Source organism: Astyanax mexicanus, chromosome 2, assembly GCF_023375975.1.
Source record: "Astyanax mexicanus isolate ESR-SI-001 chromosome 2, AstMex3_surface, whole genome shotgun sequence".
NCBI classification, from domain to species: domain Eukaryota; kingdom Metazoa; phylum Chordata; class Actinopteri; order Characiformes; family Acestrorhamphidae; genus Astyanax; species Astyanax mexicanus.
This window is the reverse complement of record NC_064409.1, coordinates 48,203,326-48,217,501: the sequence shown is the minus strand read 5'-3', so window position 1 is coordinate 48,217,501 and position 14,176 is coordinate 48,203,326. Positions and strand designations below refer to the sequence as shown.

The window sequence follows — 14,176 nt, the reverse complement described above, 5'->3', positions numbered from 1 at the left end:
ACTGCTGTGACGTGTGCGCCGCCAAGAAAGGCCCCGCGAGGGCGCCCCGCGCCCCACTTCACCCCTATCAGTGCGGCGGCCCGATGGAGCGGGTGGCCGTGGATGTGTTGGGCCCCTTCCCGGTGACAGACTCTGGGAACCGCTATGTCTTAGTGGCGATGGACTATTTTACGAAGTCTATTTTATGACCAAGGGGCGGTCACTACTGCGGATGTCCTGGTGCGGGAGTTCTTCTGCAGATTCGGGGTTCCGGAGGAGCTGCATAGCGACCAGGGGAGGAACTTCGAGTCGGAGGTCATGGCGGAGGTCTGCCGCATCTTGGGCATACATAAGACCAGGACGACGCCCCTTCATCCGCAGAGTGGAACAATATATATAACAATAATAATAATAAATCCCTGCAGTGCGACTGGAGTCAAACCAACCTAACTGTCATACACAAAGAGCAAAAATATTTTTTAAATTATATACAGCTCTTCTCAATCAGTTTCTGTGGTTTTGCTATTTATAGGTATATGTTTAAGTAAAATGAACAATGTTTTATTCTATAAACTACGGACAACTTTTCTCCCAAATTCCAAATAAAATATTGACATTTAGAGCATTTATTTGCAGAAAATGAGAAATGGCTGAAAAAAAAAAAAAAAAAGATGCATAGCTTTCACGCGTCAAATAATGCAAAGAAAACAAGTTAATATCCATTCAGTTTTAAGATTTCAGAAATCAATATTTGGTGCAATAACCCTGGTTTTTAATCACAGTGTTAATGCATCTTGGCATGTTCTCCTCCACCAGTCTTACACACTGCTTTTGGATAACTTTATACCACTCCTGATGCAAAAAGTCAAGCAGTTCAGCTTGGTTTGATGGCTTGTGAACATCCATCTTACTCTTGATTGTATTCCAAAGGTCTTTAATTAGGAAACAAACAAAGAAACTTATATATTTTTAAGTGGTCTCTTATTTTTTCCAGAGCTGCAAATAAAACACATACAAGAAAATTACAACATAAGTGTTTGGCAAATTGAATATCAATGTCATAGTTACCCAATGCTTACTCTCTTGTCTCTGGTTGTTGTTGTTGTTTTGTATTGTATTTGCCCTCTTTATGCATTCCTTGTTGTCCACATTTCTTTATTTGTACCGACATTTAATTACCAGTAAGACCCAGTAAGTATTTTGTATGTAGAGAAATTACATCATAAGCTATGGGAACTTACACTTTAAAACACGAGCTGTATGATAAAACATTACCAAAGTGTTGAATTATATTGTACAATGTGTAAATTGCAGCATGGTATAAAATTAAGGTACACAAAAGGTTCCTTTTTATTTGATAATAATGATAAAAAAGTCAGCATTAGATTCCTTCCCACAGTTACTTTCTGCTCAGCAAAAGTCTGAAACTGATCTGCAACCCCTGTATTTGTAAGTACATAGACCAGTATACCTCTGATGACATCCACAAAAAGTCCTTAAAAAAACAACAACAAAAAAAAAACTTTACAGGAAAACAAAATACACAACTTAAAAAATGTCAATGGTGATTTTTTTGCAGGTTAAAATTACATAAAGAAGTGAGATACACGTTACATTATGGAGATATCAGTTGTTTTTTTTTGTGTGACAGCTCGAATGAATATCTGTGTGTGACATCTGTGTGTCATATCTTGGGTAAGATTTTAACATCCTCTTGTAGGCTGTAGGCATGTGGGTGCGTCACTGTCCTCTGGGTACCATCTGTCTTTGTCTAGGAAACAGAAGTATAATTAAAGTATCATTAATGACTTAGTAGTGGCCATATCCTGGTCCTCTCCTCCTGAGGACAGTCCCCGCAGTGACGCATCTCATTTACACATAGTTATTGAGGGCTATTCCAGAGCGTATTCTAATTCTGGAGCCACAGGATCAGACTGGCTCCACACCAACAACAAAGGCTTTACTGTGACTTTGTAAAGTTGCGACAGCAAATATTTGCTGACCCTCACAGCACAAATGTCCCAATCACTAAACACTAGTCATTACCTTGTACTACAAGTTCCTTGTAGCAATGCCATATGCACTCTTTGCTCTGTAACTATGCAGTTTTGCATAAACTAATCTAACAGTAAGGTAAATAGCCTGGGCTCAAAAAAAGGCTTCAAAAACATAATAGCTATAGACTTCAAAAGTTTACATCACATGGAGCTCATGTTAATTCAACAATAACTTGAACTTGAATGAATCGTATCAAATATAATATAAAAATGAAAAATGGGAAATTCTGAATGTTTAGTAATGTTCAGTGCTGTAGACGTTTACCAGAATAATCTCATCTCTTTTGGTCATATATCTGCAGCTATCTCTTTACTGATTTTTTAGTCTCCTAAACAGAATAGCTGACAATTGGAATTTAAAAGGAATACATGACAACTAGTAGGGCTGCAAAACATATATAGAGTCAGCATCATGCATAATTGTCACATCACAGAATTTGCTATGTAAAATTACATTTATATTGCACAGAATATCGCTTATTTTACTCCACTCTTGGATACAAAGATTACATTATCAATTGTAAGTCATGTTGGATCACTGACTTCTAGTGAAATCTGGTTAAAAAAAAAATCCGGTTTGATTCAATATTGTAATATACAGTAACTGTCAAACTTTTGCCCACATTCACCTCTCATTTAATGTTTTTTCTTATTTTTTTTATTATTCTCCACAATGTCTATTATTATAAAATATATCAAAACTATGAAGGAATACATACAGTATATACAAAATAGTGTCAAATAAGCTAAAATATGTTTTATTACTTTAGATTCTTTATAGTTTGCTTTGATCCCAGATTTGCCCACTCTTGGCATTATTCTCTCACTCTTCATGAAGTAGAATCTGAAATGGTTCTCCAGCTGTCTTAAAGGAGTTCTAGAGGTGCTGAGCTCTTCCTTCACTCTGAGCTTCAACTCTTATGAAGGCCAAAAACTTTTTTGTCAACTATCTAATTTTTAAATAACATTTCTTCATAATTTTTGTCTTAAATGTTAATCTATAATGTAATAATTAATACAAATAAAAAATAAATATTAATGAGTTAAAATATAAATATAAAAGAATGAGAGACACTAAATATACAATACAACAAGGTCACCTATATACACACATATGTGAGAGAAAAGACAGAATATCCATTCTTCTTATATTCAACTTCTTTCCAAATATGACCACAGTGAGCACAGAGCCTACCTGGAATCATTGATGAGCGTAGGGTAGAAATTGTGTGCGTTTGTATGTCAATAAATGGAATTTACTTAATGAAAGACTTTACAGACTGTGGTCTACACACATACAAAAAAGGTTTTCTGACAGAAAATGTTGGTACACAGGGGACAGTTTAGGGGAAATAACATCCATTTCCTGTTATTTTTTTATCTGTCTGTGCATGAGTATCATTTAAAGATTGATGGCACATAAACATTCACAACCTACACAGAGAATCCTTCTGTAATAGCTGTGCATTAATACCGGAAAAAAAGATGTCAGAACTGTTTGTTGAAGCTACATTACATTTTGTGTAAACGTGTAAGATAAAAAGAAAAAAAAATTTAACCACCTCAAAAATACATCTTTTCAACTTTAAAATTTCAAGTATACACAGAATATTTGCCTTTACATAAACGTCTTTTCAACCATTTCAAAAATACATCTTTTTCTCCTTTTACTTATAACAAAAATGAAAGCAGTTTCAAGGAACAGCTCTAACATTTTTAACATCTTTTTACAAAAGCAGACATTGTGCCCATATTTCAATCAAAATCGGTTATGATATTTTAACAGAATTCATCGTTTATATGTCCAATAATTTCTTGCCTTTTCCTTTTTCATACATTGATTTATTATTCTGAACTACATCAATCAGCCATAATATTAATACCATCTCCTTGTTTCTACACTTACTTTGCATTTTATCAGCTCCACGGACCATACAGGAGCATTAGAGTGTAAGCATTATTTGGGTGGTGGGTCATTCTTAGCACTGCAGTGACACTGTGTTGTACAAATAGATCAGACACAATTTTTACAATTGAATCATGCAGTGTAAACCATGCGCTCATTTAAATGTTTAAACGAAACAAATCTGTTCTCACAATAAAATGGCTTCAAATGAGTTTTTTAACACCCATAAAAATCCGTATTCTCTTTGGATTCAAGCCTAGTTTCAAGCAAGTTCTGGGCTCTTCTTTTAAAAGTGGTCAAACAGGTTATTCCAGTGTTCCTGCTGTTCAAAAGCCACTCCATGGACAAACAGTTCTTCAAAGATATCACTGGTCCAAGGTATCGCCTCCACCCTCACCTGCTGCCACAGCTGAGTGAAGAATTAATTGACCAGAAGAGACAGCTGCCATCCACAGAGCACCTGGGCCCATAGCTGTTCAGCACAAGGACTGTGTTGGCAAAGGGAGGACGCCAACAGACACCAATTATTGATGAACTGTCCTCCATCAGTCAAGAGACTGTAGACACAGTTTCACATCAACTGAAGTATCATAACATTAAACATGCGTGCACAGAGCTGCAGGATTAACCGATGTTTGTCTAGCCTTTTCTTCATTATGCACAGTAGCTCAGTAATTGTTTAGAATATGACACCTTGTCTTCTTCTTTAAATATTCACTTTAGATTAGCTGCTACAATAAGAGGCCTCAACAAGTGCCTTATTTTATTTGACAGATAAATGTTGTAGTAGGCTAGAAGTAAAAGATGTTTTTACAGGCATTTTAAGCAACGCCCTCATTATTTTTGTTATTTAAATTATTGTATGCATGAAAGAGCTGGCTAATAAATTATATTATTACTGTTTATTATTATTATTAATGACTTTGACCAGACTTTACATACAAATAAGATTTCTATGTTTAAAGTAGGATGTGTAGATCATGAAAAGATTCTACTAAAATTGTTTTTGCATTTCCACTGGCTTTGTTCTTATTTTTGCTTGTAGGCTGGATCATTTGTTTTTGATCTATATTGTGTTTTTTATATACAGCTTAGAAGAAAAACAAGACACCACTTTAAACCAAAATGACATGTTTCTCAGATTTTTCTATTTGTAGGTATGTGTTTGAGTTAAATGGACATTATTGTTTGAGTAATTTAATATAAAAATAAAGTCCCATTTACAGCATTTATTTGCATGTATTTGTTCTCAGGTGATACTAGGGTGTACAATACTTCTGTAGAAGAAGGAGTATCAACTGTGACAGACCGAGTATATATCAATAGGGTTTAGGAATTTGTACTTTTCGTCCAACCACAATCAAATTCACTCTATCGGATGGAGAGATTTATCTGGATATTTTTTTTACCATTAAAAAAAGTCAGAATAAAAACAAACTGAAATTAAATAGGAATAACAATGTTATTTTTAAAATGTGAGGAGTAGAAGTAAAAAGTTCTCCTGTAGAGTATAGATAACCAAAATGTATACTTAAGTAAGGCAACAAAGTATTTGTACTTAGTTACTTGATAGCTTTGGTTGTAACTGCTTATTAAAAGTTTTTTAAGTATTTGCAATGTAATTAATAACCATTAAAAGCCAGGCTGAAGCTTAAAAATAACCATAAATATTGAACCATACAGTAAGTTCGTATTCTCTAAATCCAATTCTCTGAGTCCAGTTTTCAGCTTTGCATTATTTGAGGTCTGAAAGTTCTGCATCTTTTTCATTATTTTGACCATTTCCCATTTTCTGCAAATAAATGCTCTAAATGACAATGTTTTTTTATTTGAGATTTGGGATAAATGTTGTCTGTAGTTTATAGAATAAAAACAGTGTTCATTTTACCCAAAGATATAGATATAAATAGTAAAATCAGAGGAACTGATCATTTTGAATTGATCTCTTCAGAATTGTTTGTATGAATCTCTAGCTTTAGCTGACAGGAGACTAATAAAGCGAATGCAGATCTCTGACAGGACGGTAGGTGGTGGTGTGCGGTCAGCTGTGTAAACACTGAGCTGTAGAGCAGAAGAAGAAGAAGAAGGCGTTAGAAACAGAATCGGAGCCGGTTTAAACCCACAAATCCCGCTGGTTCTGTAGTTTGGTTGTAGTTCTTCAGTCTTCATGGGTGAGACAGGCGCTCAGATTTACTTCAACATATTACTGTTTTCTGTTCCACTGATATGAAGATAGATTCCCATTAGCAGCGTGTTGTTAGCGTATTTCCCGCCGGTCCACCTTAAACTGTGGTGCCTGTACAGCACTACCGAATATTACCACTGTTTAAGGTGGAACGGAATATTTCACTTCTCCTTACTATTCTTATTCAGTTTGTTAGATATTTAGCCTTAGCTAGTTGTGTCTGTAATGTTTCTTGTTGTAACCATATCAAATTGACCAAAAACGACTTTAAAAGCTAAACAGTGAAATGGTTTTGTACTTTGTAACGTTAACTAGCATCAGGGTAGCTGATGTGGAACACTTACTAACTAGGTAAGTTAGGGTTAGATAACTGCTAACCTATTTAGCTTTAGAGCTCAATATTATTTCTGTTTATGTCTGCAAAGAACTACGGACTGAACGCTGTTATCTGTTATTAGACTGCATTCACTCATTTTAAATTTCACAGCTAGCTATTAGGAACTGGTGGGTTGGAAATGCCCCCAAACAAATACTTTTAAGTACTTATAAACTTGTAGCTAGGTTTGGATAGGATATATTAATTTCTTTTTACTTGTGTAATTCAAACTAGTAATTTCCTGAACCTGTAAGTTCCTGCGTCCTGTTTGGAAAAACCAAGAACATGCAAAACATGTAAAAAGCTTAGGTTAGCTAATAATGGCCCTTGGTGAACCATTTATTTCAGACTGTGTTAGTTTGGAGTTCTTGGTTTGGAGATTATTTTAGAGATATATTGTGTACTTGGAGCCAACACTGTTTTCTTTGCTGTTTACATCCTCAGATCATAAAGATAACTGCACTGAGGAAGGAGACGATGATCAGTCCAGTTCGTCATCATGCCCAGACTCACCGGAGATGGACCGTAACCCATCACCACCTCCTGAGGGAGATGAAGAAATAGTGGAAGAGGCTGATGCCATTGGAGAAACAGTGTACAGCAAACACTGGCTCTTTAGCACTTTAACCCAACTTATTCAGGTATATTAAGATATAAAAAACTCAGCACATATTATTGCTGCTATGCTATAGTACCCAACATAAATAGTGCATACATTTATTAATGCCATGTCTTCATATCATATATGTTTGTCAGTGTGTTCAGAGATGTATTTGTTAACTATGGAAACTTTGAGGTGTAAATGCAGCATGCATTCCTTTTTAAGTTTTTTTTCCCTGTCCTGTAGATGGTGACAGATCAGGAGTCCAAAGAGGAAGAGCAGGAACTGTCTGAGGAGCATGAGGATGAGCTGTGTAAAGTGTGGGACATGGCCATGAATAAGGTGTGTATGATTTGTCACAGTTCTGCAGTAAAGGAGTCTATCCAGTGTTTGTTTGCCTTAAGGAGACAGTAAATACCTGTCCCAGGTATAGGGCTGTGGAAGCCATCTCAACTGTTGGGGAGCATTTGAGGATTGAATGTCTTGACTAAGCTCACTTCAATCTTAAATAATGTTCCCTTTTAATCTCTTTTAGACTCTTCACTCCTCATCTGTACAGGGAAAAGATCACATTACCTTCTGGTGTGTGCTTTCTTAAACCTAAAAGCCTGTATCAATAAATATCCCAGGTATTTACTTCCTTCTCAGTGCACTGAGAACACTGGATGTTGTGATCCCACCAATCCCTCATCAGAGTTGACAGCTGGTGGTATCATTGATTATAGTTATCTAAATACAGAATTTTGTCAAAGACGCTTATGATGTATGTTCTGTAATTCTATGCATTGTATTTGTCATCAGCAGTGAAAATAGAACCCTTTGTAATCATTTATATCTCTGGAGTCATTTGTTCCTGGACATGACCCAGAGAGACCACTTAAACTAGTGGGTAGCAAGTGCAGCTCTGAAAAATTCTGGGGGAAACTCATGTTTGATGTAAAAAAAAAAATCTGTTCCAACAAGCTTATTGCTTATGTCATTATCAGTGAGTATTAGGACAGTATTAACAAAAGATCCTTAACTCTGTTTATTAAGGTACTGGAATGTCCATTAAATTAATTTAATTTTTAAATTTTTCTAATGTATTTGTATCTTTCTTTTGTTTTAGGATGTGGCTGGTTTTCTTCAAGAGTTTAAGGCTCCAGACATCTTACTGGGTGTGATTGCAAAGTCTCGTAATCCACGCCTGACTGTAAGTTAGAGTGTGGGGGTATATGGAATAGGAACCTCTGCATTAAACCTATATGTAGAAGTGAACACACACTCATGCAAATGAATTGGGCTGTGGAATCCAACTTAACTTTTTGGGAGCATTTCAGGATTACCGTAGGTGTCTTGATTAAACATAGTGTTTCTTTTTAATCCTGTCTCTTCAGTCCACATCAGTACAGGGAGAGGCCATGTAACCTGCTTTCCAAAACTTTAGGGCCTATATCCGTTAATAAATGAAAATACTTTCTTTAAAGATTGATATTTTAAACTTGACCGTACATAACTGCTGCTGTAGTTAGAACACTGACTTTGGTTAAAGAATATATTTTATTATTAGAATGAAGCTGATAGGAAATCTTTAAATTATGTGAATAATGAATAGCATTAAAAAAAAACACAAAATAATAACGCCTCAGAAAGTGGAATCGATTAAACTTTATGAACATTGATATTGACATTCATTTTGTTTAGAAAATTTTACACAAAAGTTTAAGGGTAGTTACTACAGAATAGTGCTGTGTGCTGTACTTGATTCTTGACTGGAATAAAGGTGATAATCATGCAGCTTTACTGTTTAAAATATTAATTGCTTCTGCTGCAGTGGTTCACTTAAGTTTGCTGCATAACACTTCACTTTCTGTTACAGGAAATCTGTGTGGGAATTCTGGGAAATATGGCTTGTTTCCATGATACCTGTGTCTCATTGAGCCAGAATGTTGACCTAGGGTATGTAAACATGCTGCTGTCTTTCTTGTTAGGTTAGTTTACATTTTGTCAAAACACACAATGGTATCAAATGTTTCGTTTCCCCCCCAGTGATGTGCTTCTGTTACTGCTGGGTGACAGTGATCCTCCCACACTGTTGGAGACCTGCAGGTGAGAAAGCTAATATATGTATGAGCTATGCTTTATGTATAACTTTGCAAATGGCAAGTTGCATACTATACCAGCATATGTAACAGAAATTGCAGGCTGTTCCTGACAGTAATATACAGTAAAATTTCAAGTGTGGAATCTACAATCACCAACTGCGTTTCATACATGGTGGAGAAATCAGTTCCAACCAGATACTTACATAGTCCTTCTGAAAAGACTGCATTGACTTGCTGTTCCAATGCTGTTCCTGGAGATCTACCAACTGAAGAATTTAAATACAGCACACCTGACTTATAATACTGAGCTGATCATGAACGCCATTATTATCTAAAATAGGTGTATGCAGGGTGGTAGATCTCCAGGTTTGAGCACCTCTGACTTATTATATACAGAATATTAGGAATATTTTGATGTTACGATGTTCCTTATCACTTTATTGTGTTTTTCCCCAGGCTTCTGGTGACTTGTTTGTCTCAACCCGATGTTGCCCCCTTGTGGCTGCAGAGAATACAGCAGCAGGCTGCCACATGCAACAACCTCTGTTTTATAATGTGCAGTTCTACTAATGGTATGAAATGATTTAGATCAGGGCTATCTAAAATATTGCCCATGAGGATGATTAAATTAGAAACCACCCCAACCCTTCCATAGAGAACAAACTTCGCACACTGTTTGATTTTAATTAAATTATATATTGAATGCATTGTACTTCATTACTAAAATCTTTTTTTAAAACCCGTCTACCTTTACCTGTATTGTCCATGTAGACTGTCCCAATATTATTTATTTGTGTGGAGGATATCCCTGAGACAAAATGTCTGGGATCACTCTACTTTATTACCGCACATTGTGTTAAGTCCAATCATGGTCTCCTTTAATCTCTTCTTGATTTTGTTTTGACCTAAAATTACCCTAACCTGTCTTTCTCTCTCTCTATCTCTCTCTCTCTCTCTGGGTCCTTAGTGGAATTGTTGATGAAGGTGGGGGAACTGGTTGATAAGCTATTTGACGAGGACGAGGACCTGATGAAAAGCTGGCTGTCTGGACTGCCGGGGGAGAGTGACCCGGACAAGGACACACACCAGGACATCTCGTCTTCTCTGCTGGAGGCCGCAGTGCAGCTTAGGTCAGACACATTAATTGAACACGTGTCTTGGGAAGAGGGAAAGAGGGGGAGAGATTGTCTGGGTCCCCCATGCTTGCTCATCTGCTAAAACTAATCACCAAGCATGAAGGAAAATGGTCTTACAGCTGAGCCTCCATAGGGGGTCTAGCCCTAGCATTGGTCAGTGCAACAAATGCAAAGATACATTTTCATCTTATTAACAGATTGAGTCTGTTTGTATTTGTAAAATTGTATTTTTTTATGTTATTTCAGAATGCTAAATTGTAGCATTTAAATTAATAGTTTTTTATTTACAAAAGAAAGCTTAAAAAGAGGTTTTATTGAAGTTTGTTTGTTTTAGGAAGGAGAGTCCAGAAGCCCTTGAGGTGTATCTGCATGCTCTTCAACTCCTAACTACAGTAGATGAAGGAGTGCAGAATCTTGGTGAGTCTTTTGTTGTCATTTAAAATGTTTTGTAAATTGTAAGATTGTAAATGAATTGTTGAATCCATTGTTCTTGTTCCAGAGGTGCATATTACAATATTTTATAGTATATTTATAGTATGGCTGAATTCAAAACTTGTAGTGGGACTGCAATGAGGCCTCCCCGTACTCGGTCTCCCCTCTTGCCTGACATTGCTTTTTCTCTGCTTCATGATGAAGTTTATCAGCTGGTTGTCAGCTTGGAGGCACTGCAGTCTGGAGGATCTGCCGCCAATTCGCACTTCATTAAGATTCGCTTCTTAATTAAAACCAAAATGTCTCATTTAGATAAGGGTGCCCAAACAGTTTCGGTCTTTCCTGTTGTCTTTCAACCTTATTTTACTCCAAAATGGAAAAAATCACTGATGTGTGCAGTTTTTATATAATCTATTAACAGCACTAGAGCTGGGAGGCAGGAGGAGTGTGATGAATGACATAATAGAGTGTGGTGTTGATTGGTCTTGGATGTTTGCTTTGTGTTCAAACAGTGTAATTGCATTAAACATCACAATTGATAGGATATTTGTTCTTTTTCAAGGCATTGTAATGCTTTTTGTTGCATTATCAGTGTTTTTTACCCTTGTAAAACTGCATTATATGTTAGAACGTATATAGTATGGTGTACAGTTTGGTGCCCAAATATTTTGACATTTTTAGGACCTTAATGCCTAATATTATTAAAAACTTTAAGGGCTAATCTCTCCCTATTTCTCTTTTCTTATGCAGTGTCAGAAGGAGGGTGTGGAGAGGCACTGTGGACATTTGTGTGTGAAGTTGTGTGTGAAGACTTGGTCCAGCCAGGGGACCCCTCTATTGTCCTGCAGGAGCAGAAGGCTCTCCTGGCTCCTGCACTTGCTCTGCTTTCTACTTTATACAGTAGCCTTCAGAGAGACATCAGTAAGAATACACACACATACAAACACACACCTGAAGTCTTCTTTAACATTTTTCTATACATTTATAAATCCTGTGCATTTTATAATACTGTGCATTTTACAATAAATGTATGTATTTTATTCAACTGTTCTATTTTATTTTACACAACATCAGGTTCATATATTTACTGAACATTTTTACATCCCAGCAGACCAGTATTTCAACAAAGCACAATACAATTATTTTAGTAAAGCAATACTAATCAGAATTGCCTTTAAGTTATTTATTTAAATTGTCACCTTTTTGCATCCATCCTGCCTGCTTTCTCCCTTAGTCCCTTTTTCAAAATGGAGCCCTACTGGGGTCTGAGAAAGGAGAGCTGTGACCACTGCAAAAAACTGCAATATAAAATGATGTTTTTTTCTGTTATTTCGGTAAAAAGATAGATACTTTATTGATTCTGAGGGAAATTTAGCATTTTTTTTTTTCTTTTCAATTTTTTCTAGTTTCCAAACATTCGATGCGTCCCTACTTTATGACTAAACGCATCTTTTGTTTATTATTTGGTGCAGGTCTGTCACTGGTGGGCAGTCTTTTCCGAATCTTGTACTTTCATACTGAAAATCAGCAAGCTGGGCATAAACGAAAGCAGGAGTCAGGGGATGGACAGACAGATGAAGTGAGAGATCAGGAGGACACAGATGTACAGCTCCAGGCCCTGGTTGAGATAGCAGCGGAGCTACTTTGCACTGTTCTCCCCGATTTACCCAAGGTGGGATTGATGTGCTCCTGCACACACAGGTGTTTGAAACAGGCTGTACAGAAGTGCACTAATTCTAAATGTGTGTTTGTGGGTGTGATCTGTAGGACACTATGTCACAGTTGGTGAGACAAGATGACTTCAGTGAGAAGATCTGTGTGTCTGCTTTAAAGACACTCCTGCCCCAGAACATCACATCTGTGAGTTTATTCTCTGAATATTCCACTCCCTCAATCTAAAGAATGGAATTGAAAATGTACAGATGTACAAATGTCAGCAGATTTGTCATGTTAATGAATGTTGAGTGTAAACATTATGCCACAAGCTGGAGAACTAGAGATGTAAGAATCAGTGTTTTGGCAGACTTTTTTGTAACTTGGCCGATCCTAAGAGCCGATCACATGATCAAACAGAATACAACTGCTCTGCATGGTCACACATCCTTGCAATTTCCCATTTAAAACTAGAGTAAAATATGAACTTTGCGCAGGGCAGCAGAAACCCTGGATTTCGATCGATAGGAATAGAATAGAAAAAGTTTTTGTTTTTTTGTTTACCATATCTGGCCCAAGTTCAGTCAGACCTACTTGTAAAGTGTGCATAAATATCATGCCTTATGAAGGTAGCAACTTAAAGTTTATAGTAAAGAACAGTAAAGAAATTAACACCACATAAAAAATGATTGGTTCATCTCTATATACAATGCCAAAATGTAATCCCAGTCCAGAAATTATCCAAATTATCAATTTAAAAACTTGATGCAGTTTGTACAATGAGTCTTGCGATTGTTACACCCCAAGGATTTTTTTAGCTTTGGGGCAGTTTAATCAGAAAGCAAACAGTTTGTCCATCAATGCTACTCTGGGCTTGGCATGCTGCTAACTGTGCAATATAACTCTGGTCAAGTCGGCTGTACATTGTGTGTAACACTCTGTAAGCTGAGTCAGATTTGTATGCAATTCTTTAATATTACCATACTGTGTCCATGTTCTTCTTTCACTTTCAGTGAGGCTTCTAGATCTCTCAGCTTGTCCACAAATGCATGTGTGAAGTATCTCAAAGTGTGCTTTGCACTGCTCCAATTAAGAGAACCCAGTAACAAGAAATAATTCTTGCATAATGCTGCTTTAACCTTTTAAAGAGCATTTTTACTGGAGTGTTTCTCAGCCCTGGTTCTCAAGGCACCCTGTCCTGTATATTTTATCTTATATTATTGTCTCATAAATTCTCTCCTTTGACTTGTCTCTATTTCTCTCTCTCTCTCTTTTGTCTTTAGGTGCAGTTCTTGGTTTCCATGTTATCTGAGGTAGAGCCCAACCTGGCAGACATTCTCAGGAGGGAGTGTTCCATTCCATCAGAACCAGAATAGACCACGGACACCAGATATAGAATGAACTTGAATCCCTCTAATATAAGGCTCCTCCTAAAATGAAACAACTGTTTATCACACACAGGTACATGTTAGTGTGCGTATCTAAGTTATGTATCAATGAACTTTCACTACAGAGTAGAGATCTGGGCTCTGCTGTGTATGTATGTGTGTGTGTGAGACTGTGTAGAGGTCTGCATCCACCTCCCACACCCCACCCCCAAACAGACACCGGAGGTATTATGTTAATACTGATGTATATTTTTTATGTGGATATGTGTATGTTCATGATTGTTTTGATAAAGGCTTTTTAATAAACTCAGACTTTGATACATCTATTTGTATATAAACTTTGTTTCATCGAATTTCTTAGACCCCGTTTACACCCGGT

General features: G+C 36.6%; 1 protein-coding gene across 1 annotated transcript; it reads left to right on the top strand.

The window, feature by feature from the left end:
- The first annotated feature begins 5,987 nt into the window (after positions 1 to 5,987).
- On the top strand, positions 5,988 to 14,119 carry saal1 (serum amyloid A-like 1). Its single transcript, XM_007235179.4, has 13 exons — positions 5,988 to 6,113; positions 6,948 to 7,144; positions 7,351 to 7,446; positions 8,213 to 8,296; positions 8,963 to 9,042; positions 9,133 to 9,192; positions 9,645 to 9,760; positions 10,156 to 10,318; positions 10,659 to 10,741; positions 11,507 to 11,677; positions 12,229 to 12,428; positions 12,524 to 12,616; positions 13,693 to 14,119. Exons 1-13 carry the CDS (start codon positions 6,110 to 6,112, stop codon positions 13,783 to 13,785), a joined length of 1,440 nt encoding a protein of 479 aa, XP_007235241.3. The 5' UTR covers positions 5,988 to 6,109; the 3' UTR covers positions 13,786 to 14,119.
- The last annotated feature ends 57 nt before the right edge of the window (positions 14,120 to 14,176 follow it).